This window comes from Camelus bactrianus, chromosome X, assembly GCF_048773025.1.
Source record: "Camelus bactrianus isolate YW-2024 breed Bactrian camel chromosome X, ASM4877302v1, whole genome shotgun sequence".
NCBI classification, from domain to species: Eukaryota; Metazoa; Chordata; class Mammalia; order Artiodactyla; family Camelidae; genus Camelus; species Camelus bactrianus.
In genome coordinates this window covers 57,510,299-57,536,646 of record NC_133575.1, presented here as the reverse complement: position 1 = coordinate 57,536,646, position 26,348 = coordinate 57,510,299, and the positions used below count along the sequence as shown (strand labels likewise).

General features: G+C 36.3%; 1 protein-coding gene across 2 annotated transcripts; it reads left to right on the top strand.

Annotated features, from left to right (window-relative positions):
* Nucleotides 1-26,348, top strand: RRAGB (Ras related GTP binding B). Of its 2 annotated transcripts, XM_010971811.3 has the most exons (11): nt 1-749; nt 1,583-1,616; nt 4,431-4,530; nt 8,796-8,879; nt 10,801-10,867; nt 16,497-16,719; nt 19,188-19,283; nt 21,457-21,579; nt 23,609-23,700; nt 24,776-24,891; nt 25,818-26,348. In XM_010971811.3, the coding sequence occupies exons 1-11, from the start codon at nt 658-660 to the stop codon at nt 25,913-25,915; spliced, it is 1,125 nt and encodes a 374-aa protein (XP_010970113.2). In that variant the 5' UTR covers nt 1-657; the 3' UTR covers nt 25,916-26,348. The 2 variants fall into 2 exon arrangements, with proteins under 2 accessions (XP_010970113.2, XP_074214832.1); XM_074358731.1 differs by lacking the exon at nt 8,796-8,879 and having other exon boundaries at nt 4-749.

Here is a 26,348-nt window from a genome sequence, read left to right as displayed (position 1 = left end):
ACTCTGTCTTTCTCCGCGCAGTCTCTATGGTATTTTTCCCAGACCACCCGCCCCTAGGGAAGCGGCCGTCAGGTGACAGACTCCGGGTTTACGGCAGGTGCCCACGTGATCCTGGCCTGCAGTCCAGTGGTTGTGGTGAGGTACCTGCGCTCCTGAAGGGCGGGCGGTTAGGTCGTCACCGCTGCAGCCACTGGCGGACTCTCCCGAGCGGCGAGGCTCGGGAACAACGAGCCGGCTGAAGCATTCATCGCTTAGTGCCTACGGCACGGGCCTGCTCTTTCCGCCACCTCTGCCTTCGTCATCCCCACCTCTTTGCGGGTGAAGTCCCCTTTGGGTTTCGAGACTTTGGGGCCAAGGCCCAAACTCGAGACGAACCCCTTCCCCAGTCCTTCTTTCCTTCTCATCCTCCATCTCTTCCTTTGCACCAACGAATCATTTAGCCTTTGAGCTGGCCAGCTCGGCGGTGCCTTGAGGCCAAGTTCGAGGCGGTAAAGGTAACCGTGGGGAAAGCAGCCCCCCAGTGGACAAAGGCGGAGGCAAGAATAGAGCAGGCCTAAGGGCCGCAGGCGACAAGAATAGGCGGCAGAGGGGGTGAACAAGGAAAAAAACGAGAGAGTACTGCGTATTTAGAAGGGACTGGAAAAGACTTGTTGCACGATGGAAGAATCTGACTCTGAGAAAAAGATGGAGAAGGAGAATCTGGGGCCGAGAATGGATCCTCCCATAGGGGAACCGGAAGGATCGCTTGGGTGGGTGAAGGGTATTATGTTAAACCTGGAGGGGGGAGGTTGCGCGTTCTAACTGAAGAGAGTATTGTGAATTAGAACACCCCACCCATGAGAAATTGCTTTGATTTACCAGTAAAGTTGCTTTTGGGTATTGGATAAACTGGGAAGAGTACTGGTTGCTATCTGGGTGGAAGCAACCCTTGGGACAGGCCTGATAATCACTCCGGGGAGGGGGATGTGTTCTAATTGAGGAGGCAGTTATGAATTCCTTTGAATTATCCATAAAGGAGATTTGACACCATCATGTTGAGGATGAGAAGACTAGGAAGAGGGTTGGCATTTCCTGGGCAGGTTGAGAGTGCTTTCTGTGCTAATTTGTACCTGAATTTGAGACTTGTGTTTTATATACCTTGTGCTTGTGATAAGTGAAAAATGACTTGGAAGAACAGCTGAAGGACTAAAGATTTTTAAAACATGCTGTCTTAAAAAAAAGGTATTCAAATATGACAATATTGCTTGAATTATTAAAGCACTTGTAAATGTTGCTTTGATAATTTTTTTTAAGATGAAGGAAAGGTGAATCTTGAATTTTAATGGCTCATCTATATTTCTAAATAAATCCTCCCAAGCACTATCTCCTGAGCACAGAATCAGGAAAGAAGAAGCATAAACCCAGTTTTATAATGTAGGAAAATGAGGGCCTCTACTTAACTGAGGTCCCTCAGACAAATGTACTCAACTGTTGTGCTAAACAGTGCTCTTTTCCACCTCCACTTTTTTTTTGCTATTTCTTTAATTCCAATTTTTAAGGCAACTGGATCATAGAAACTCTGTCTTTTGGTTTATATCTGCAGATGGGTGCTACCAAATACAGCCATGAAGAAAAAGGTAAGATGTGTTAGGTACATCAAAACCACGAAGGTAAAGGTAAGAAGTTACTGGTCAGGAAATAATGTGGTTCATATTTGCCATCTTTTCTGGACTGTTGTAGGAACTTCTACATGTTCTCCCTGACTCTTGTTCCCTTCTTTGTTATCAGGTTTAATTTTTCTAATATATAAATCTAACTAGGCCATTCACATACTTAAGAACTTTTTGTAACTTCCCACAGCCCACAGAATATAATCCAAATTACTTCATCTTGTAGAAAGCCCTTTAAAAATCTATTCCTGACTAAACCATCTGCCACACCTATGCACCCTATCATAGCTATGCAGAATCTGTTTTTCTCCACATTTACAAATTAACTTGCATTTTGTGCAAGTCATATACACACTACACAAACCTTTGCCTGGACATTTATGTTGAACCCAACTCAAATGTTACCACTGTAAGGTCTTACATGAATTCTCCAAATGGAATTGAACACTCCTTCCGTTGTGCTTTTATGGTACTGAGCTCTACCTTGAGGTTTAGGAAGAATCCATATGAGCACAGCTCTGGAGCAAATTCCTGTACCTTTTGAGCTTTCAGTTTCTTCATTTTTAAAATGGTGATAATAATATTCCCTATCTCATAGAATTGTTATGAAATTTAAATGAGCAAATGCATGTAGAATACTTAGATTAGTACTTAATACAGTTGGCCTTGATAAGTCTTTCATAAACTATTAAAATTAGATTTCTTAAATTGGAAAACAAAAGCCCATAAAAAAGAATGAAATATTGCCATTTGCAGCAACATGGATGAACCTAGAGACTAGTATGTTTAATGAAATCAGTCAGGCAGAGAAAGACAAATACTATATGGTATCACTTATATGTGGAATCTAAAAAATAATACCCATGAATCTATATACGAAACAGAAACAGACTTAACAGACATAGAAAACAAACTTACGGTTACCAAAGGGGAGAGGGAGTGGGGAGGGACAAATTAGGAGTGTAGGATTAACAGATGCAAACTTCAACACAAAATAGATAAGCAACAGAGATTTACCTTTGCACAGGGAATTATACCCAATATCTTGTATTAACCTATGCTGGAATATAATCTGCAAAAAAACCCTCAAAACAAAAATGAATCACCATGCTGTGTACCTGAAACTAACACAATATTGTAAATCAACTATATTTCAGTTAACAGAGAAATGTACTGTATTTAGCCCTAACTTTATCTAATAATTCAGTTATATAACTCCAGTTTGATAAGGAAATGTTCTTGATGAGCCTGTCTAAAGTTGCTATCAACAAAGGTGCCTAAAAATAACAGAAATTGTACGTGATTAAGAATAAAAGCAAAACTTTTTTCTAACAATTTTAGACTGGCTCCTCAGTAACATTTCCTTAGTAAGATAAACTTATGTAGCTAAATAGTTAGATTACATTGAACTTGAGTGCAGCATACTTTCATTAATACTCCATTAATATTTGTAATTGGAAATTTTTATAAAATATCTTAGAATTGAAGTTAGAATATCTATCCCCTCATTTGAAAAGCAAGGTAATTGGAAATACATTTAATAAATTTTAAGTTAGAAAAGACTCTTAAAAGTTACCTCACCCAATTCCCTCCTAGTGCAAGAATCTACATCATCTTTAATAGGTGTTTTTTCTGTCTTTGTTAAATGCTGACATTGACAAGAAGGTGTTTACCTTCATGTGACTACCCTTTCCATTGGACAATTCTCACTGCTAAAAATTTGCTTCTTTTATATCTTTGTTTTGATAGCCTGCTCATTCTTTTGATTAACATATTTTGAGCATCTGTTATATGTTAGGCACTGAAGACTCAGTGGGATTCTCCCTGCCATTCAGGAGCTCAGTCTTGTGAGAGACAGGCCAAAAAAGAAGATTGGATAACTGCAATGCATTATGGTTTTTGCAATGTCATAAGAGTGTCATGGGAGGACAGAGGTAAAACACACCTAAGCCAGCCTAGGGCATTGTAATTAGAGAAGCTTATTGAGGAGATGATTACTGAACCAAGTCTTGAAGGGTAAGTGGAGCTTAGCTGAAGGAAGGAAAGGGAGTGAAAAATTACTGGCAGAGAGTACAGCATGATACAAAGACATAGAGCTGGGCTCCCTGGAGACTTGGGAGCAGTCAAAGGGGCTACATGCATTTCAGTTCAGTTCAGTATGGCTGAACTCTACAAGTTCCAGGCCAGGAGTGGTCAGAAGATGAAGGCAAAGGAGTAGATAAGCCAGATCAGGGAGGGTCTTGTATGTAGTTTAAGGACTTGATCCTGTAGGTGATGGGATGCTTTTAAAAAGAAAAAAAAGAATAATTAATGGAACAAAATCATGAAGATAAGTAGAAAGGATGAGATCAAGGGCAGAGGTGGTAAGGTTGACCCTGAGCAGGAGGAAGAACTTTCAGTTATACTGAAATACCCTGCCAGGTAGTTCAGTGCATAAAACATTAGATAATGAGAGATTAGGGTTCAGTTTCCTCTCAAGTTGGTATTCCTCTAACATAATTCTGAATGTATGATAGTGCATATTAATGCCATAATAAATTCACTGTGATTCTATCACCAAGAGAATGACTCATGACAGGTAAGTGCCTGGCCTCTGGAATTCTAGATACCTTTGCAATCACCATTGGTTGGGGAACTAGTTAGTTACAGATAGCCACACCAGGTTGTTAGTTCTGTCACTTCAGTAAAACATCAAGGATAGGAGAGAAATAGATCCTTTTAGACTTGATTTGCTGTTGATTGCTGACTTCTTTCCTCTCTTTTTCCCCATTTTGTCCTTAGGTGCTGTTGATGGGTAAAAGTGGGTCTGGTAAGACCAGCATGAGGTCTATTATATTTGCAAATTATATTGCAAGAGACACACGTCGCCTTGGTGCAACAAGTAAGATGTTTTATCTTATTGTAAAGTCAGGTGATCTTAATTATTAATAATCTGCATAACACACTTGATTGCTGTAACTTGGGGATGCAGAGATTGACAGATTTGTTTTTGAGCATGTTTCCCTTTTTTTCACTCCTTTTCAGAGGAATGTGACCTAATTCTGGTTACTACTGCTCGCTCTCTTGGGGAAGTTTTTTCCTTTCTAGGTTACTTACCAAATGGGCTGCCCTTGTCCAACTTCTTTTCTATCTTGCTCTTTCTTAAACAAGCATAGGGGCCCTTTTGTTTGTTCATTTGGGGGGAGGTGTTTGTTTTTAACTGTTATTACATTAAAGGGAAATTAATTGATAGGTATTAACCAGCATAACAATAAAATCTAAGATTTTTTAAAAGCAGTAGTTAGTTCTAGTCTTCACTAAAAGGTAAATTGCTGGGATTGGGGGGCTGTTGGACGGAGGTTATCCAGATCTGTACTCTACTGCTTCTCTACCTGGCTACACATAGAAGTTCTCATTAGAGTTCTAGCTTTGACTTGAGAAATGTTTTATTGCCCTTTATGGTTTGAATGTTCAATCTGCCTTCTTAGTATAGGCTAGCTGGGCTGCCGTGGCTACCAGTTAAGTGGATTTATGCTCCTGGGAGACCCTTTCTGTCTCCAGGCTATAATGCCATTTCATTTTGTAGCATTCAAGCATTTCTGGATTCTTCCTTGGTCCTTGGCCTCTATGTGACAAAACTATTGCCCTACTTGGCTTTCAAAGATTCCTGATCTGGGTTGCTAGCATCTTGAACATTTTCAGGAATAAGTCATCCACTACTTCATAAGGTATCTCACTCTGGTTTCAAGAATGACAAACATTTTTAAAACGCCCTATATTCCAGACCCTAGGATACAAAAGAGAAGGAAACCTCACTTTTGTTCTTAGAGTGTAATGTAGACTCTCATAATTGAGGAAGCTTTAATGATTAGAAAGTTATTTCTTATTTAGAGCCCCAAATCTATTTCCCTTTATTTCTGTTAGCTTATACCCTTTCTGTTCTCTTTAGCCTCTACAAATATTTTAGTGTGATTAATGTCTCCATCTATCCTAGGCATCCTTTGCCTCCCAAATCTTATCTTCTTTAAGTTAAACATCTCCAGTCCCTCCATGTATTCCTCATTTGACATCATTCTGAAGCATTTTAAAGGACTTGTTTGAATGTGTCTATATATATTTTTTAAGTGCTGAGTCTTGAGTGAAGATGTGGTCTAATCAGCACAGAGTAGGACTATTACATCTCTTGCTCTGGGCATCACACTGCTGTTAGCACATTCTAGCCCCTACTCTCCTTTTGTGAAGGGGCCTTCATTATACTGAGTCATATGAAAAATATACCTTTTCATATATATTGTTATTAAAACACATATCCTCCTTCTGATTCTTGTGCAGTTAATATTTTGAACCTAAGAATAAATTTTTATCTCTATTCAGTTTTGTTTGTTTTAGACCATGATATGTTTCTGTACACAGTGTTTGCTAACTATGAAGTCCAAGACAAGTTACTATCTCACTGAGACTCAGTTTTCTGATCCATACAAAAAGAGTTGGATACTATTTTCATTTTAACTACTTATTCTCTCATCTGATATATTAGCTATCCTTCCTAGCTTTGTACAATTTGTATATTTGATAAGCATCTCATCTAGTTTTCATCAAAGTCATTTATCAAAAATTTTGGTTAAGACGGGGTGCTATGGCCTATTATGCCTTGAGAGACTTCCTTCTAGAAAGTACCTGTTCAGACTTCTCCCTGTTTTGATTTGCTATATTTTAAATTTTTTCTGCTCTTCCAAGTTTAATATCTGGACCTAATAAACACAGTTTCAGTAGATTAGAGGAAGCTAATGTTTATTGTATGCTGTTTTATTTACTTTGGTTCTCACGTTAACTTCATTTTAATAGACTTAGAAATGGAGCTCATGCTACAGCTGCAATTCCTGGCAGATTGCTTTCTCTTTGTATTTTAAATTCTGCACATTTTATTGAAGTGTTTTTTTTCTAGTCCAATTAATATTTTTGTTTTTAGCTAATCAGCAGAGTTGATTGACTACCCTAAATCTAGTGAATAGTCTTGCAACCCAAATTTCAGAGCTAGTCAAGCTACTTAAAATAGTTTTAAAATAATCTAGCAGCATCATTAAAAAAGTTTTAGACAAGATATTTGCAAATTATATGAACCCTGTACATTAAAGCAGGCCATTTATTTAACAGATGTTTTCCTGGAGCTTCCAGGAACAGGGCTCTTGATCTTAAGGATATCTCAATGGGACCATTACTGATAGTACTTTATTAGTAATTACTGTATTTCTTAAAGGTAGTAAAAGTATACTTTAAAATATAATGCTGGCCTTAATGCTTTAGTGTATCTTTAGTTTGTCATTGCTGAAGAAAGGTCTGAGTTCTACTGCTAAACTTATAGACTAATTAAAAATATTATGTATAGTGTATTGCTTTTTACTTACTATTCATTTTTATGCAGTTGCTGATTTTCTTTAAAAATACTGGAAAAGTACTTATTCTAAACTATTATATCACCTTTAATGTTTTAGTATTTTTATAGTTTGTCATTGCTGAAAAAAGCCTAGTTTCATTTTGTTAAAATTAGAATCTACTGTTTTGAAATTTGAAGTAAGGATACAGAATGGTGGTGTAATTAATTATTAGGGGGCTGTTAAAATGTGTTTGTTGAAATAGTAAACTTGTCAATAAAATTGTGAATATGAAGTATTTTAGTCTCAAACACTGTTGACGTCTCCAAGATTTCCTACCTTCTCAAAATTCTCTGTTCCCTTGGCTTTTATTTAATACTTTATTACCCTTATTTTATTCCTGTATCTTTAACCATCCTTCCCTTTTAAAAAACAAGAATATTTTCTTCTTTCTGCCCCATAAGTGTATGTGATTTCCCAAAGCTCTATTCTTGGTTCTTTTCAGTTGCTATTATGACAACAGGACAGAAAGACTAGGAGAGCCAGAGGGCCCTATAGGAGACATGAGATTAAAGAGGGAGACAGAAGGTGGGGGTTAGATCATAAAGCTAAGTCAGGTAGTTTAAACTAAACTGAGGGTAGAGGGCAACCCTTAGAGTTTCAAACAGAGAGGTAGTAGGATAGATTTCATTATTTTTAATTTAAAATTTTAATTACAGAAGTAATACTTGTGAAAAATTCAAACATTATAGAAGTATGGAAAGTCTACTCCTTCCCTCATTCTCAGGCTTACTTGCTAGGGACAATCACCATTAGTAATTTGAGGTTACCCTTTTGGCCTTTTTTTTTCTGGGTGTATATAGTCATACATAGACATGTTATATTTTTTTTTCTTTTTAAAGAAGAATGGAATAAAATCTGCATTGTTGAGAGATCATTTTATCTGTAATATGAAGGATAGATTGGAGGGAGACAAGGGTAGAAAAAGGTTGACAAATTGGGAGACGGTTTTTAGTAGACCAAGTAAGAGATGCTGGGGGCTTAACTTTGGTTAGGGTGGTGGCAGTGGATATGGTAAGAAGCAAATGCATTTGGGATATATTTAAGAGGTAGAGTCAGTAGGATTTGCTTATAGGTTTGGGGGGAATAATGGGGGAAAGAGTAGACTCAAGGATGAAACTAAGATTTTGGCTTAGACTGAAAGAGGAATAGATTTTGTGGGAAGAATGGGAGGAGAATGAGTTATATTTGGATACATTGAGTTTGGGATACTTTTGTGGTTTATGCAAGTGAAGATGTCCAATGTATGATTCAGAAAGGGAAGAAAGAAATCTGTATTTTATATATATATATCTATAGATATATATCCAAATGGTAAGTAAAAAATATGAATTGACTTGCTTGCCTGCGGGAAGAATACAGAGTGAAGAGTAGGTGGCCAAAGATGGAATCCTGTAGAACCCCAACATTTAAGGGACAGAAAGAAGAATAGGAGACTGTAAAGGAGGATGTGCCAGAGAGGTTATAGGTATGATATCAGAGGCCAAGAGAAGAGAATCTTTTGAGAAGAGAGTAGTCAACAGTGTCATGCTGCAGAAAGTAAGACAAGGACTAAAAGTCCACTGGATTTGATAATGGGGCAGTTGGTTACTTGATGAGAACAATTTCAATATATGGGAATAGAAACCAGATTTCTATCCCATGTACTCAGTATCTAAACAGTCACTGAATCCTGTCACTTCTTTTGTTATTGTCTTTCCCTTTCTCAGTAGCACTTCTTTCCATTTTTTTTTAGTACTAGACCGTTTACATAGTCTTCAAATTAATAGCAGTTTGAGCACCTACTCTCTCGTAGACTCTGTTGGAAATACAAAGACATGTAAGATATGATTCCTTTTCCAAGGAGGGGGAAGTAAGGGGGAAAAGGGAAGTAGTTTGAGCACCTACTACGTGCCAGGCACTTTACGTATGATAACTCCTTTAATCCTCACAGTAATCCTGTGAGGTCAACAGTATGCCTCCCACTTTTTTAAATGGAAGAGGAAACTAAGACTTGAGGTTAAGTGACTTACCCAAGGTCACACAGAGAGGTAAAGCTGATATTTTAATTAAGAACTGTTCGACTCCAATGCCCGTGTTTTTTGTTTTTTCTTTTTTTTTTAAGATAATGCTTTGCTGATTAGGATCTAGTTTATGAGAAGATAAAATTGCACAAGAGTTAGATGGCAGTCAATTTAAGCAACAGCTTCAAGATAGCTGCAGAAGAAGCACTACTGTGTGATTGATTATCACATAAATTATAAAGATGATGATTGCTAGACTTTACGCAGTTTCCAGGATAAGAATTTTCATTATTCCTCCTTGTGATTTTTAGTGCCTGGCAGAGAGTAGATGCTTAATAAATGTTTAAATGAATTCAGAGGGAGTGATGATGGTAAGTGGGGGTGGCCAGTTAAGGATTTTACAGGATGTGGGATTTAAGCTGGCTCTTAGAAGATGAATCTAACTTTGGAAGAAAGGTGGGGAGGATGTTCTAGGCAGATGGACAGAGCAGGCAAAGTATAGGGTGGGGAGGGAAGTGTAAGGCAGAGGTCGCAAACAGGCAGCCTGTATGCTGGATGAGGCCTGTAGATGTGTTTTGTTTGGCCTGTGCAATGTTTTAGAAAAATTGAAATTAGTTATCAATATGTAAAAGTTTCCATAAAAATCTGGATTTCCTACTACTATTGAAAAATCTAAAGATCTGGTAATTCTGAGCCCACACGTTCCTGCATGACAAATGAGCTAGAGCTGAGTAACTGCTACCCACTCCATCGTCCCCTTGGGTGGATATTTACTCTCCATACATGATCAACTTCGCTCTTGTACATTTCCCAGCCTGGCTCCTGTTAGCAAGTTTGCGACCCCTGATGTGAGGTATGTTGGGGGTTGGGGAGGTAGTGGGGTTTGGGAGGACTATGAGTAAACCAAATTGGACTGGCAAAAGGCTTTATTAAATCATTGGGGGACATAAAGGTAGATTGGAAGCCAAATTCTGAAGGACCTTGAATGCTCCCACTATAGGCGTGGAGGAGCCATTGAAAGTTTTTTTGAATGGGGAGTGACATGTTCAAAGTAGTGTTAAGAAGATAAACCTGGCAGTAGCCTATAGGATGAAGCAAAGTGAGTAAGGCTTCCTGGTGGGAGGTAATTGAGGAGCTATTGTAGTTGTGTAGGCTTGAGAAGGTAAGGGCTTTCCCTAATGTTAGTGGCAGGTTGTAAAATGAACAGTGGAATTGAGAGAGATTACAAAGGAATGGCAATGAGTTGAATGTGGACAGAAAGGTCAAAATGACCCCCCTCAAAATGGGAAAATGGTAGGATCATTAATCAAAATAAATCAATAGAAGGAGTGAGTTTGGTTGTTTTATGTTTGTTTTGTATTTGGTTTTTGTTGTCATTTAAAATTTTTTTTTTGTGAAGGCTGTTGGCAGGTCAGAAAAGAGCTCTTAAATGGTATATGTCTCTGTCTTACATGTTGAAATTTTAACAGTATTATAATTGGGAATTGTTTCTGCTCTAAACACTAAACTACTAAAAAGTAAAATGACTTACATGAGAGCCAGTTCTGTAGCTCAGGGTAGTTTAGGTGCCCACCTTGCCACTAAACCACACTACTAAGCTGAAAATCACCTTCTTGTTGTAGCTTTGAGCATTTCACTCCACTTTGGTTCTTCTAAATTCCATGGGTTAGCACTTTGCTTATTTTGAATTTCACCTCACATACTACAATTACTAGAGTTGTCATATTTGTCTTCCAGTTGATGTAGAACATTCTCATGTTCGATTTCTGGGGAACCTGGTATTGAACCTGTGGGACTGTGGTGGGTAAGTACCATCTGCTTAATTATTTGTGCAGCCAAAGGCAGTAATCATGGCATCTGGTATAATCAGCACAGAGAATACACTAGAGTTAACTATCATTTTAAAAAGTACATTAGATAGAAATTACTTCAGAATTGGCACTTGGTTAAATAAAGATCTCTGACTTTTATATAATTGTGAAAATGTCCTCTGTATGTGACATGTTAAGCAGTAGTAACACTATATCTAGGTATCTGTAGTATGAAATAGATTACCGCCCCACCTCTTTTGCAAGTGATGAAATCAGATTTCTTTTTCAGGTGACCTAACACTAGTGCTGAGCTCTTAGCCATCACACTATACCACTTTATTCTTTGTTATTTCAATAATTGTCTCCAGGCAGTCTCAGGACTGTAGATTGGACCTGAGAGCATATATTCTCCAGCTGAGCCCCCACTGTTGGTGGAATAGGAGATAGTTTTTCCTCTTATGGCCAAGACACTTCCAGAATATTCCATCACAAATACAAATTCACTATGCTTGTGTGCCGGGTATTGTACCCTACCCTATGGTTAGGAGCTCCCTACCACATGGTGTGCTTCCCTTCCTTGCATCTCTGTGCTGAAGCAGCAACATGTAGTGTACAGTGGTTAGGGGCCTAAGCCATGGAGTTAGATTGGGGTTTATATCTCAGTTCTTTTAGCTGTGTCATCTTGGGTAGATCATTAAAGTCTCTGAGCTACAGTTTCTTCATCTGTACAATAGGAATAATGATGGTACCTAGTGCCTCACAAAATAAATAAATATCATTGTTAGTTCAGTGTCTCTCAGCTCCTAGCATAGAGCTAGCCATGGATTAGATGCTCAATGAATATTTGTTAAAAGAATAACAAAATAGCCAAATATTCTGTAAGAAAATGACTTCATTATTGCTAGCAGATGGATCACTTAACACCCTAGCAGCTTTCTCCATACAAATCCTTCCTCATTATCACTGCTTGCAATTCTGTCATCTGTGTTGAGAGTAGTACAAGTCTCTTGCTTTTAGGCACTAAGATGTATTGTCACTTTTGCAGATAGGGCAGCTGAGTTCCAGTCAGTTATGAATCTCCCAAGGTCACACAGCTAATTAATAGCAAACTGTAGGACTAGAAGCTAGGTTCATGATTTTTTGATAGGAACTTCTATTTATTGGGAGCATGACATATGCCAGGTTTTATGCTACATTTTTCCCTATAGGAAAAAAAAATCCATAGATTTTTAGGATAGCCTCCAGAAATTTAGAAAATTAAGTTGATCAGAATTCCCCACCCCAATTCACTGAATATTCTAGTTTTTTAGAAATTTATTCAGCATTCATTCAACAAATATCTATTGATCACATACTATGTACCACACAGTGAATAAATCATTGGAAGTTATACCATAGTAGATAATACACAGTGTTTGGTGGCTACAAGAAAACCTTGAAAGTACATGTATTTTTTCTTTGCTTCTTTATTTAGTTATTTTTGTTTATTTTTTTAAGATTTATTTTTGTTGAGGTAGCATTGGTTTATAATATCATTTAAGTTTCATTTGTACAACATTGTATTACTACTTTTGTATACCCTATAGCATGCCCACTACCAAAACCTTAGTTTCTATCCATCACCATTACAATTGATCCCCTTTACCCTTTTCACTCTTCCCCCCACCTCCTCTTTCCCCCTGGTAACACTATTCTGTTCTCTGTATCTATGTGTTCATTTTTGTTTGGTTTGGTTTGTTCATTTATTTTTTGTTTGTTTGTTTTTTATATTCTATGGATGAGTGAAACCATATGGTATTTGTCTTTGTCCATCTGACTTACTTCATTTAGCATAATAACCTCAAGATCCATCCATACTGCAAATGGCAAAATTTCACCTTTTCATGGCAGAGTAGCGTCCATTTTATATGGATGCCACATCTTTTCCATCTGTTCATCTATTGATGAGCTCTTAGATTGTTTCCATATTTTGGCAATTGTAAATAATGCCACAGTGAACATAGGGCTGCATTTATCTTTTCCAATTAGTGTTTTCATATTTTTGGATAAATACCCAGAAGTGGAATAGCTGGATTATATGGTAGTTCTATTCTTAATTTTTTTGAGGAATCTTCGTATTTCTTCCTTAGTGGCTGTACCAGTTTACAGTCCCACAAACTGTTTAAGGTTCCCTTCTCTTCACATCTTCTCAAACACTTATTTCTTGCCTTTTTGGTAATAGACAATCTAATAGGCATGAGATGGTATATTATTGTGGTTTAGATTTACATTTCCCTAGTAATTAGTGACGTTGAACATCTTTTCATGCGCCTGTTGGCCATCTATATGTCTTCTCTGGAAATATGTGTACACAGTTGCTCTGCCCATTTTTTAATCAAGGTGTTTGCTTTTTTATTGTTGTTGAGTTGTATGGTTTCTTTATATATTTTGGGTATTAACCCCTTATCAGATATATGATTTGAAAATATTTTCTCCCATTTGGTAGGTTGTCTTTTTATTTTTTTTATGGTTTCCTTAGCTGTGCAGAAGCTTTTTAGTTTGATATAGTCCCGTTTGTTTATTTTTGCTTTTGTTTCCTTTGCCTAAGGAGACATCTAGAAAGATATTGCTAAGACTAGTGTCAGAAAGCATAGTGCCTACGTTTTCTTCTAGGAGTTTTATGGTTTCAAATCTTACACTGAAGTCTGTAAACATTTTTCAGTTAATTTTTGAGTATGATGTGAGTTAGTGGTCTAGTTTCATTTTTTTGCATGTCACATTTATTTTTTCCAATACCGTTTACTGAACAGATTATTCTTTCTCCATTGTATTTTTTTTTTGCTCCTTTGTCATAAATTAATTGTTCATATATGTGTGAGTTTATTTCTAGGCTCTCAATTCTGCTCCATTGATTTGTGTATCTGTTTTTCTGCTAATACCATGCAGTTTTGATTACTGTGGCTTTGTAGTATATTTTGAAATAAGGGCATGTTGTACCTCCAGCTTTGTTCTTTTTTTTTTTTTTCAGAATTGTGTTGACTATTAGGGTTCATATGTGTTTTCATACAAATTTTAGAATTATTTGTCCTATTTCTGTGAAAAAATGTTGTTGGAATTTTGATAGGGATTGCATTCAGTTTGTATATTGCTTTGGGTAATACAGACATTTTAACAATATTAATTCTTCCAATAGAAGAGCACAGAATATCTTCCCATGTATTTGTTTCTTCTTCAGTTCCTATCATCAGTGACTTATAAATTTCAATGTTCAGTTCTTCTACCTCCTTTGTTAAATTTATTCCTAGATATTTTATTCTTTTTGTTGCAATTATCAATGGGATTGTTTACCTAATTTTGCTTTCTGCTAGCTCATTGTTAGTGTATAGAAACACAACAGGTATTTGTATATTGATTTTGTATCCTGCCACTTTACTGTATTTGTTTATTACTTCTGACAGATTTTTGATGGAGACTTTAGGGTTTTCTGTATATAAAATAATATCATCTACAAATAGTGAAAGTTTTACTTCTTCCTTTCTAATTTGGATGCCTTTTATTTCCTTTTCTTGCCTAATAGCTCTGGCTAAGACTTTGAGTACTATGTTGAATAAGACTGGTGAGGGTGGGCATTCTTGTCTTGTGCCTGATTTTAGAGGAGGTAGCTTTCAGTTTTTCACTGTTGAGTATGATGCTAGCTGTGGGTTTGTTATATGTGGCCTTTATTATGTTGAAGAACATTCCTGCTATACTTACTTTACTGAGTTTTTTTTCATAAATGGGTGTTGAATCTTGTCAAATGCTTTTTCTGCATTGATTGAGATGATCATATAGTTTTTATATTTCATTTTGTTAATGTGGTATGTCATGTTGATTGATTTGAAAATGTTGGGCCACCCTTGCATTCCTGGAATAAATCCCACCTGATTGTGCTGCATGATCCTTAAATTAATGCATTGTGTTTTGTTTGCTGACATTTTGTTGAGGATTTTTGCACCTATGTGCATCAGAGATACTGGCTTGTAATTTTCTTTTTGTGTGTGTTGGCTTTGCCTGGTTTTGGTATCAGGGTGACGTTGGCCTCATAAAATGAGTTAGGAATTACTCCCTTCTCTTCAATTTTTTTGGAGTTGTTTGAGAAGTATAGATATTAAATCTTCCTTGAATGTTTGGTAGAATTCATCTGTGAAGCCATCTGGTCCTAGACTTTTGTGGTTTTTTTTTTTTTTTGGTAGCTTTATGATTACTGTTTCAATCTCTGTATTAGTGATCATTCTCTTCAGATTTTCTGTTTCCTCATGGTTCAGTCCTAGAAGGTTATACATTCTAAGAATTTGTCTATTTCTTCTAGATTGTTCAGTTTGTTGGAATATATCTACTCATAATATTCTGTTATAGTCCTTTGTATTTCTGTGTTATCTGTTGTCATTCTTTTCTTTTGTTTCTGATTTTATTTATCAAGGTTTCCTCTTGTTTTTAGTTATTTGTCAGTTTTGTTTATCTTTTCAAAGAACCAGCCCTTGGTTTCATTTATCTTTTCTATTGTTCTTTTAGTCTCAATTTCATTTATTTCTGCTTTGATCTTTACTATTTACTTCCTTCTACTGACTCCGCGGCTGTGGGCTCAGCTGCCCTGGTCAGAGGGCTGGGATTGCCTCCACTGTTCGTTTGATTCTGCCTCCTCTATCTGTTCCAGTCTTTCTACTTTTAAATGTATAGGTGTGTGGAATTCTGTAGCATTCTGGTGTGTTGGGTAAAGGTACCTTTGTTGAACTGTGGATGTTTTACTGGTTGTAGATTGAAGGGGAGAGACAAAGGTAGCCTTTCATTCTACCATGTTGCTGATGGCATTCCTTGATTTTTTTGTTCAGGACAAATCTTTACTATTTTCTGCTAGGCAGCTGGTAATTGAGAACTTCTTGGGAAACAGCACACAGCCTAAGGAGCAAAGAGCAACATTCTGCTAAAAACTTGTCTTGAAGCCATTTTCATATAGTTTAGAGTGCTTGACTAGTTATTCATTCTGTAAATATTCATTGAGAAACTACTCTATGGCAGGCTCTGAGCTAAAAACCTGGGAAACAATGGCGAACAGTAAAGGACATAATTCCTGCCTTTAAGGGACTTGCTGTCTAGGGAAGTGAATGCCATTAATTAAAAATTCACACATACATGTGTAATATAATTGTGGTAAGTATGAAAAATAAGAGCAATGTATTAATATAGGGGCCTATGGTGACCAGATTTGCCCAAGTCATTGAGGTCAGGGATGGTTTCTGTGAGGAAGTATGGATTGAACTGAAATCCAGTGGAACAAGTAGGGGTTAATTAGATGTAAAGGTAGAGGGATAGCATGTGAGGCAGAGTGAACAGAATGTGTAAAGGTCCCTTGGTAGATAGACCACAGGTCACTAGAACTGGGGGAATGTCAAAGCATATTTGGGACACAAGGAGAAGGGAAAAAGGTAGTGCAAGGTGTGGCTCAAGAAGTAAGAAAGTGAGGCCAGCCTGATTTGCTGTCATTTGTCCTTTAATTTTAAGCCTTCAGATTATCTTTCACATTGATCAAGCCAACAAAAATAGATCATAAGTAGGAGTGATTAAATGAGGACTTGCTTACTCCCTAGATTTATTTTTTCTTACTAGACAGGACACCTTCATGGAAAATTATTTCACTAGCCAACGAGACAACATCTTCCGAAATGTGGAGGTTCTGATTTATGTTTTTGATGTGGAAAGCCGTGAACTGGAAAAGGACATGCATTATTACCAATCATGCCTGGAGGCCATTCTGCAGAACTCTCCAGATGCCAAAATCTTTTGCTTGGTGCACAAAATGGATCTGGTACAGGAGGATCAACGAGACCTGGTAAGAAATAGAAAGGGTGATGCACCAAATTTGACATACTTCATAAACTTCTTTTATAGAGGTATAGATAAATTTGTACCATTCTGTTTTCAGGGAAAAAATCTCAGCATAAGCTTTCAAAATAAAGTTCTGTCATTTGTTTTTAAAAACACTCATAAACAAATTTTCCATGGTAATGGAAAGATAATATTCATTTAGCAAATAATTTTCAAATTTAGGAAAGGATCCTGACCATGTGATATCACTAAGCAGCTTTATATATTTTTAAAATATATTTGCTGCCCCTGTTTTACTGTCCTTCAGAATAGGAAGTTATTGTCAAGGCTAGAAGACCAAGCAGGGGTGAGATGAAGAAAGGTCACAGCTGTCACCAGGCTGGCTTAAGAAACGGGTATGCACCAATTCACATGCCAACTATACTGTGTTAGGCACAATGCCAAGGCCCTCATAATTGCACTGGTATGGTATATGTATCTTCTTTTCTAGCATAGGAGTTAGTATGTATAAATTTAAACCAGAAAACACATATTAGGAAGGGCAAACTTCTAGCTAGCTATGAGACCCCAGGACTGGCAAGTCACAAATATAGCCTAGCTTCAGTTTGGTCAGTATAAAATAAGAAGTATGGATTTAAAGTGTAAGTGGAAAGAGAAGATCCTCTATTTCCAAGGGTAAAGTTGAGGAAAGCAGTTTTAGAATATGCTGGTAATGTAGAAGAATACAGTTCTTCTTTGGGTTGGAGCCTAGGAATCTAAGGATAACTTTTATTTAAGAATTTTTTTGGTAATAGCTGTGGTCAGGAGTACTTTTTTTTCCATAATTAGTTCCAAGATTGTCTTCAGTGTTCCAGTGTTTGAGTATGTTTTGGTGTTTCTAGGTTAGCTTACAGGCTTTCAAAAACTGCTTGAGAGGGTTCTATATTTGACTCTGAAAAGTACTTTTGAATATCTACTCTTTTTAGTTCCTTCTCCCTCTCACTCTCTCACCAAGTATTAATTATGTTTCAGTTCAGGAGAAAATCCTGTATGTAGCTTGGGTCTTGAGATTTTGAGGGCTTTGTTATTATTATCATTTTCTGTTTTGTTTCCCTGGCCCAGTTTGCAACAAAGTTTAGAGTGTTCCAACAAATGACCACCTTACGGATTTTTTTAATTGCTTCTAATTTTTAGTGATCAGCTTATTGTTTTCTAAATGCTTATATAACTATCCCCAAAGATGTATTGATGTTCTTTGTGGGATTTTAAGCTTAACTAAGGAAAATATACTTTATTTCATTAAAGATTCAGACTTGGAAGTTTCTGAGTAAAATGACTAGGGCGCTTCCTTAAACGTCAGTTTCAGACAAGATAGATGTTTCCCTTTATGTGTGTGTGTATTAGGGTTCCTCAGAGAAACAGAACCAATAAGAAGTTCGTGTGTGTGTGTGTGTGTGTGTGCTCGCGCGTATAGATAGAGAGAATGAGAAGGAGAGATTGATTAATTTTAAGGAATTGACTCATGATTGTGGAGGCTGGCAAGTCCAAAATCTGCAGGGCAGGGGGATAGGCTGGAGACCCAGGAAAGAGTATATATTGCAGCTGAAGTCAGAAGGCAGTCTGGAAGGCAGAATTCCCTCTTCCTGGGGAATGACAGTCTTTTTCTCTTAAGGCTTTCAACTGATTGAATAAAGCCTACTTGTATTATGGAAGAAGATCTGCTTTACTCAAAGTGTGCTGATTTAAATATTAATATTAATCACATTTAAAAAATACCTTCAAAGCAACATATAAATTGGTGTTTAACCAAATGTCTGGGTACTGTGGCGTAGCCAAGTTGATATATAAAATTAACCATTACAGTCTGAACATGCACTCACGACAAGCCCATCCAGTTCTTATGTGTGTATGTATTTAAATTTGTATAAATAGATATTTTTTCATGTGTATATGGGCAGATATGTGTAGATACACAGCCAAGAAGGATATATATTTGTGTGTGAGGGGGTGTTATATCTATGCAGCTAAATAAATACAGTCCATACAAAAATAATATATCTGAGTGTATGCATATTGTGTATGAGAGAAAAAGATATCTACACAAATTGAAGTATTTTGATTTATAAAATCTTGATACTGGTATATCCATCTTAAAATGACCCAGATTGGGTGACTTGGAATGTTAGATATATTTTATTAAGATTCCTCTGTATGGTAAGTTTTATTTTCCAACATAGTGCTCTCAGTGAGTACTCAGAACAATCCTGAATCAAGCACAATCCTGAAGAATTCTAGTAGCTGTTGCACTTGAAGACCTGACCTGAAATCATTTCTGCCATCCAAGTTTGTGAAGTAATGTACTCACTTAAAAATTCCTCTAAGGAAAGATGAAGTGCCCCTGTTTAAAATATGCTAAAATATTACATCTCAAATTTTGCAGTGAACGAGGATAGCTGTTATATGCTGATCAGTATATTGATCTGTTTACTTCAGATTTTTAAAGAGCGAGAAGAAGATCTGAGGCGTTTGTCTCGTCCATTGGAATGCTCTTGCTTTCGAACATCTATCTGGGATGAAACTCTCTATAAGGTGTGTATGTTTCCCTGAGTTCCCTCATTTTAAGAGCATGAAAAAAAGCTAGAAGGGTATTATCAAATCTAAAAGATTTTAAACTCTTTCATAGCCATCTAGATGTGTTGAACTAAAAGAAGAAATAATCTACAATAAATTGTTTGAAAAATAGCACTTAACCTTAAGAAATTTTGGTTTTGCTCTTAGCTTGGGTCGACATACCAACCAAATCACAGTGAATTAGCCAGTTTGATCATGAGTAATTTGACACAGATCTTCATGACAGTAGAGGTTTCACTGGCCATCATCCATTTTGACCTGTTGTAGTCTCAGTGCTGATTGGAACTGTGTCTAATATTTAGGTACCTTTACAGGATATAAGCTTGTCTGCTTCAGTTTGGATGGCAATAGAAGAACAAAATTTAGGGGAGAGATTGGAAAAGGGAATCTTAGAATGAGACGTTATGCTGAGAGTGTGATAGCTTCAACTTTCATGCCAAATTGAAGACTAGCTTTCTTTCAACCAGAGAGATTGTTTCCATTGCTGGAATGGATACCACACTGCTTGCAATAGTTGTAGAGGTTACAACAATAGCTGTGTTATGGATGAAGCTGAAATTACCTTATTGGCACATAGGCTCCTTATCCTGCTTCCTCCCTTTCTCCTACTGATCTAGTGATTTGAAAGACTAGGTCATTTTGGTTCTCCAGCGGTCAGACGTTTCCCTCAAACTGCTTCTGGTATCCATTGACAAGTCTGGGTAGGAAGGCATCCTTCTCTGTCACTGGTAGCTACAGCCTCAGTATCAACTGCACCTGACAAGTATCTACAGCCAGAAGCACAGAAACCTGATTTGCCAAGGAGAAACACAATTGGACTTTAAAATAGCCACTGATTTATTTTTTTAACTAATTCATTTTTTTCCAATATTATGTTGACCCAGCCTCACTCTAGTAACAGATCATTTGAGATACCTGTCTAGGAAGTACTGTTCTAGATTAATTTGGGCCGAATTTCTCTCAAAGCCTTATTCCCATAGAACAGGTAACCGTGAATAAGGATGGACATGACGCACTGATAAGAACCAACTGCGGTGTGAAGGATGGCAATACATAACACGACCAAAGACAATTGGCTAATCACAACACTGCTGTGAGTGACAATGTCTCTGCTGTGGTTAGCTTTGGTGCCTTCTCCAAGGTAAATTCAGCAGTGACATTAACACCGACCTGGGAACTTGGAACCTGAACCCCCATGCCTAAGTAATAAAACTAATTGGAACAGAGACATGGCACTACTACCTCTTACATCAATGTTGCATAGAGCTGACATAAATTTTTATATTAAGTTTTATTCTACAAGCACTCATTGGATATCTGCCTGATGCTGTTGGACACACAAATGACTAAGAACAGGTTCCTGCCCTCTAGTAGGGGAGAGAAGAACATTGTACACCTTACCAGACAAATTGGAGTGAAATTGAAGGAAGTATTATAATGAAAATTCAAATAAAAGAGCCTTAAGAGAATAGAGGGAGGGTATGGTTAATTTCAATTCCTTATTTAGGTCATACTCTTCTGGATAAAGTCAGTTTTAGGCAAACACACAGTGGACCATTTTTAATTCAATTGGATCAATTTATACAGCTGACAGTAAGCCTTTTGGAATGATAATGCCAATGATTTCTTTTGTAATTTCTCTTGTATGTTATCCCATTGAGGGGAAGGGCCATTTTTCTCTGTGGCTCTGATATTTTCACAAAATTGATTCTTAGATCTATGTTAAATATAACATTACTAGGTTCTGATCTTTAGAGCTATCTACATTATTGGACTTGAATATTTGTTGAATGGCTGGGTTAGAAGCTCTTTAGCCCAGTAGATCAGTTTTCATCTTATCCTAAGGCAAAATGATGAAATTAGATTATTTGTTTATTTTTAATTATCAGTGTAAAGAAGCATTTTATGAGAGTGTTTGAAATGCTAAAAAATCCAACTGAAGGATAAAAATCAAATATTAGCTTCATTGTCTCACTTTATTTGTGTTATATCATATTTGTTGTCAATATTTGTGTAGGATTCAATTATCACCATATTTTGCTTACCGTATGTAATAGTGTATTTTCTCATTTGCAAAGTTCTGGGACTGCCTACCTGTTAGTAATATTACTCAGTGTTTCTGTTCTGTTAGGCTTGGTCCAGCATTGTTTATCAACTGATTCCCAATGTCCAGCAGCTGGAAATGAACCTAAGGAATTTTGCTGAAATTATCGAGGCTGATGAAGTGCTTCTATTTGAGAGAGCCACTTTTCTGGTGAGAACTTTCTGCTCTGCAGATGTACTTCACACTGAACCTTCGTCTGTTCAGCAACAGAGAACATGTTGCCACCTTCACAAAGAACCTTTCCCTCTTGTCATTACTTCAGCATGCATAGCCTTATTTATAAAGTAGTATTGTCAGCAAGTGACCTGAAAGAAGTCCTTTGGTGTGTGGGTCTTTAGTAATTAGCAAAACTTTAATGTTTGCAGGTACACCTTACTAGAGAGTTTAGATTATTTCTGCTAATGATTGTTAATTTGTGTTAAAGGATTCCTATTTCCTATTGACTTTTATTATGAAATGAGGAGTATTTTCCTTTTGAGAAAACTTGCATCCAACCTCTTTCCCCAGAGGACTGAGTTGAAAATTTTTAACATGGAAGAGATGTAATGGTCAACTCAGTGACATAGATCAGAGTTCAGATGGGGAGGTAAAAGGCAAAGAGACATGTTGGTATTTTTATTTTTCTTATTAATTCAGCCTACTGTGTGTGTGGCCCTGAGGGGGTGTGCAAAAAACAATATTATATTTATAAGTAAAATTTTAAACAATAGTAATAGAAACTAATTTGAAATGTCACAAAGCACTGCATAAGTAATTGCTGATCAGCTTAATAAATGTAACTCTAAGAGCAGCTCACAGTAAATAATTTGTTTCTGAGCTCCACCAATGCTTGGTGATTTTAGATGCATTTCTTAATTTCTCTGAGTTTGGTTCCCCTTTTATAAAATGGAGATAATAATACCTATATCATATGTCTACTGTGTATATTAAAATGGGACAAGGTAACGTTAACCTTAGCACAAAGCTTAGCATATAGTTGGCAAACTATTAAATGATTCCTTTTGCTATTATAGCCAACAGAGGACAGAGAATGCAGGGTACAGTTTTTCCTCCTTCCTTTGTGTAAACGTTATTTGTAACTAGTGTATTTGGAAGTCATCCTTCCTGGAAGCTAAGTGGTACAGCTGAGGCATGGAGTCCTAACTGGAGTGTCTTTCTGCCTCAGTCCATGGCCAGGGGTCACTTGTTTGGAGTTAGACTACCCTGAGCCCTGTCTTTCCTGCTAGTGTGAATAGCAGCAAGCAGGTGAGCTCTTCTATCTGTCTTGATACACATGGCATGATAGAATCCTGCTTCAGCAGTATTCTCCTGCCCTATCTGTTATACATGATCATAGAGGTTCACCTAATATAAACTCTCTATTCTTCACTAACAGTAATTGGTGGCTTTGGTTTCTCTTGAACACTAACTTTAGGTGTGATTAACCATTTTCACTGAGGTGGTTAAAGTCAAGCAAGGGGAACCTGTTCCACCATTGGTCTAAGAATTATGTTTTGAAAGTATCACGTGGTTTCAGGGAATTGCCTTGTGAATTTTCGTCTGGCAAATGACTTAGTTTTGCTTCCTACTAGAAACTTTACATCAGCCTATAGAAAATAGTTGTGTGGTTTTATTAAAATCTGAAAGTGTTAGGGGAAGTATTTTCAGCTGGCATGGGCATCCATCATAAATAGGTTCATTTATAAATAGTAAATCTTCAGAGTTTAGAATCATTTAGTTAAGACTTTTAAATGTAAAACCAAAAGCCACTTGGTTATAGCCTTCGTTAAAATTAAATACATTAAGTATGCTTCAAGAACAGCTAAGAATTTTTATTAATTTTTCTTTTTTGATTTGTACTTTTTTTTGGATCAAAGACATCCTGTTAAATACTGAAACAAGATGAATATTTAATCATTAAGGTAAGTGAGAAAGAACAGCAGTGAACCAAAATAGATAATAATTAAATGATCTAATAAAATTATAACCAAACTACTGGGTGGGTCATCCTTAGGGATGTTGAAATTATGCAAAATGTTAACAAGATATGAGACAGAGGAAAAGAGACAGTAAAGCCAGTTGCCAAGTCTACCCTGAAAATCAGAGTGACCAAGAGACTGACAGATGTATGCCTTGAGGAGTATTAGAGGGTGATATGACAACACTGCATGGATTTAAAGGGCATTGCTCTTTTTCATAGGTGATTTCTCACTATCAGTGTAAAGAACAGCGTGATGCCCACAGATTTGAGAAAATCAGCAACATTATTAAGCAATTTAAACTGAGCTGCAGGTAAGAGATCTTATGTGATCTATTTATCCCTGGAAAAAGTTTATCATGTTAGAGTGGTTCAAATAACTATAGTACTGCACTTTTTCTATTCAGAATTGTTCCTTAAAGTAAAGATAGAGCTAAACTCTAAAGGCATCTGCAGTTGACTGAAAGGAAAGACACTGTCCTTTAATGTAAACTCAACTGATAAAGAAGAAGATACAGAAGAAGCATATGAAAAATAACTAAGCAGAGTGCCTTTTTGTTATGTACATTCGATACTATTTGGGAAGAAATAAATAGAAAATGTCCAAGAGAATTTTGAAAAAGAAGAAAGAAGGAGAATTTACACTACCAAATACCAGATTTACTATAAAACTACAGTAATTAAAATAGTGAGGTACTAATGCAGGAATGGTACAAAATAGAAATCTTTAAGTATATTGTCTCAGCTTTGATTAAATACACTTTGAATCTTAACATTGTGAATAAAGGAAGAAAGAATGGCTGAACATCATAATTTAATAAAGTTTTAATAATCAAAATTCTTATCCTGGTAAAACTTTGATGCCTAGGCAATAGAATAAGTTTATCCCTTTTATGCATTAGCATACTTTGAGACTTTCTGACATGTTTATGCTAATATTTTTAAGAAGAAATAACAAATGACATGTAAATATCATTACCCTTGTTTGTTTTCAAAGAAAAGAGATCACTTTTTGAATTTTTATATAACTAACCTTCAAAAGATATAGTTGTTAATCTCAATGATAGGGAAATTTCAACTTAAGAAACTTCTTAAATATTGGAGAACTTGTTGGTAACATGATTTTTATCGTGAAACTAGGTCTAAGCCTACTTTCGTTTCACAGTCACTGTCACGTCCTAACCCACTTTCTGCCTAAGTCACTTTGCAAGACATGTTAAAATTAGCATTAGAGTTTCCTTGGAAAACAAATAGGGTTAGTGATTAATTGTCTTAATGAGGTGGTGAATTGAAGTATAATGCTATGAAAATGTTTAACTTAAAAGATAAAAATTTCTTATATTGCTATTATTTTATGTTCTTTATTCACTTTTTTCCTTTCTCCTATAGCAAGCTGGCTGCCTCTTTCCAGAGCATGGAAGTCAGGAACTCTAACTTCGCTGCTTTCATTGACATCTTTACATCCAACACTTACGTGATGGTTGTGATGTCCGATCCATCCATTCGTAAGTTTAAATTAAGCTTACATAGTTTCAAAGAATACACATATTCTTTAAACTAATTGCCCTAGGGATAGTACTCTATTAAGGATACTGAAAAACTATTTTGTAGTGGCAGTTGGTGCACAACACAGTGAATGTACTTAATGCCACTGACCTATAGATTTAAAAATGGTTAAAAATGGTAAATTTCATGTTTAGGTATATTTTACCACAATGAAGAAAAAACAATTTTAGTATTAGTGGTAAATGCCTTTTATATTTAATAGACATATTTTGAAGCTTAAAAATGATTTAGACTCTAGGGTATTATGTTTTCTTCATGGGAACTTCAAAACTCAGATTATTAACTGTAGGGATTTTAAAGAAAAAAGAGCCCAAATATGTGCCTTGTATTCCACATGATATAGATTTTTAAAAGACTAATCAATGTAAGCTCTGAATTACCAAAAGTTGAATCGTTTTATATGACATTGTATATTCCTAAGTGCCATATTCCCCTATTTGTGTTACTGGCATGAAGAGAGTTTTTTGGTGCTTCCATGCCATAATAGCCATAACCATCACAACCATTGAAATAAAAGTTATAGCAGCATTTCCAGGATGCTCCCAGAAATTTAAATTATCTTTTAAATTATCTACCTTGGGTTAATATTGGAATATAACATAAGATAATGGGTTTTACATTATTAGCCCCAAACCAAAAGAGTTTGAAATTTTATTTTAAAAATGTTATGTTTAGAATATAAACAAATCTTTTACTTTTTCAGAATAATTAAACTCTGGTTAACTTGAGCCCTCCTATTTCCGTATATTTTCTGTGACATACCTTGAGGGATTTGGCTCTCTTTTATTTGTTTATAGGTTTTTAATAGGCAGACATTCCTTTGGCTGCTTGTACTTATTGGGTGTCTCTCCACCCCTACCCTTAGCTTCCGCAGCTACTCTGATCAATATCCGCAATGCCAGGAAACACTTTGAAAAGCTGGAAAGAGTGGATGGACCAAAGCAGTGTCTTCTCATGCGCTAAAACATTGCCAAATGCTGTTTCAGAAAAAAAATTGAAATACTATTTCTCAATCTTAATGTTGTATTCGTATATGTAGGCTCTGAAATGTTGTGATGCTTATCACTTCTGTATTTCTTCCCTACTCCCCAGTCTAAATGTTTAACCTTCAATGCTATTTACTCAAATAGCCAGTGAGGAGTTAGAAGATAAACTGTCTATGAAGTTGGTGTGACATAAAAGTAAGTGATATATAAATGTTCTAATAACAAGGTTCTAATAGTGTAAGTGTTCTGATAACCTGGTTCCAATAGTTGTGTATGCCAAAGCCTTTCCCAACATCATCTTGTATTCCTTATCAGCTAGTAACCTGTAAGTTTGGAATATTACTGTTTTCTCAGCATGCGTTAAAAATATTCCTTAACTTCAATTGTAAATAAACTTTTGCTGTTAGGGA

Excerpts from the sequence above, each read along its gene's own strand:
- RRAGB (XM_010971811.3), top strand. The coding sequence starts at position 658 with ATGGAAGAATCTGACTCTGAGAAAAAGATGGAGAAGGAGAATCTGGGG. Across the intron at positions 1,617-4,430 it reads ATACAGCCATGAAGAAAAAG|GTGCTGTTGATGGGTAAAAG; the intron begins GTAAGATGTGTT and ends TTTTGTCCTTAG. Across the intron at positions 8,880-10,800 it reads TGTTGGAAATACAAAGACAT|TTGATGTAGAACATTCTCAT; the intron begins GTAAGATATGAT and ends TTTGTCTTCCAG.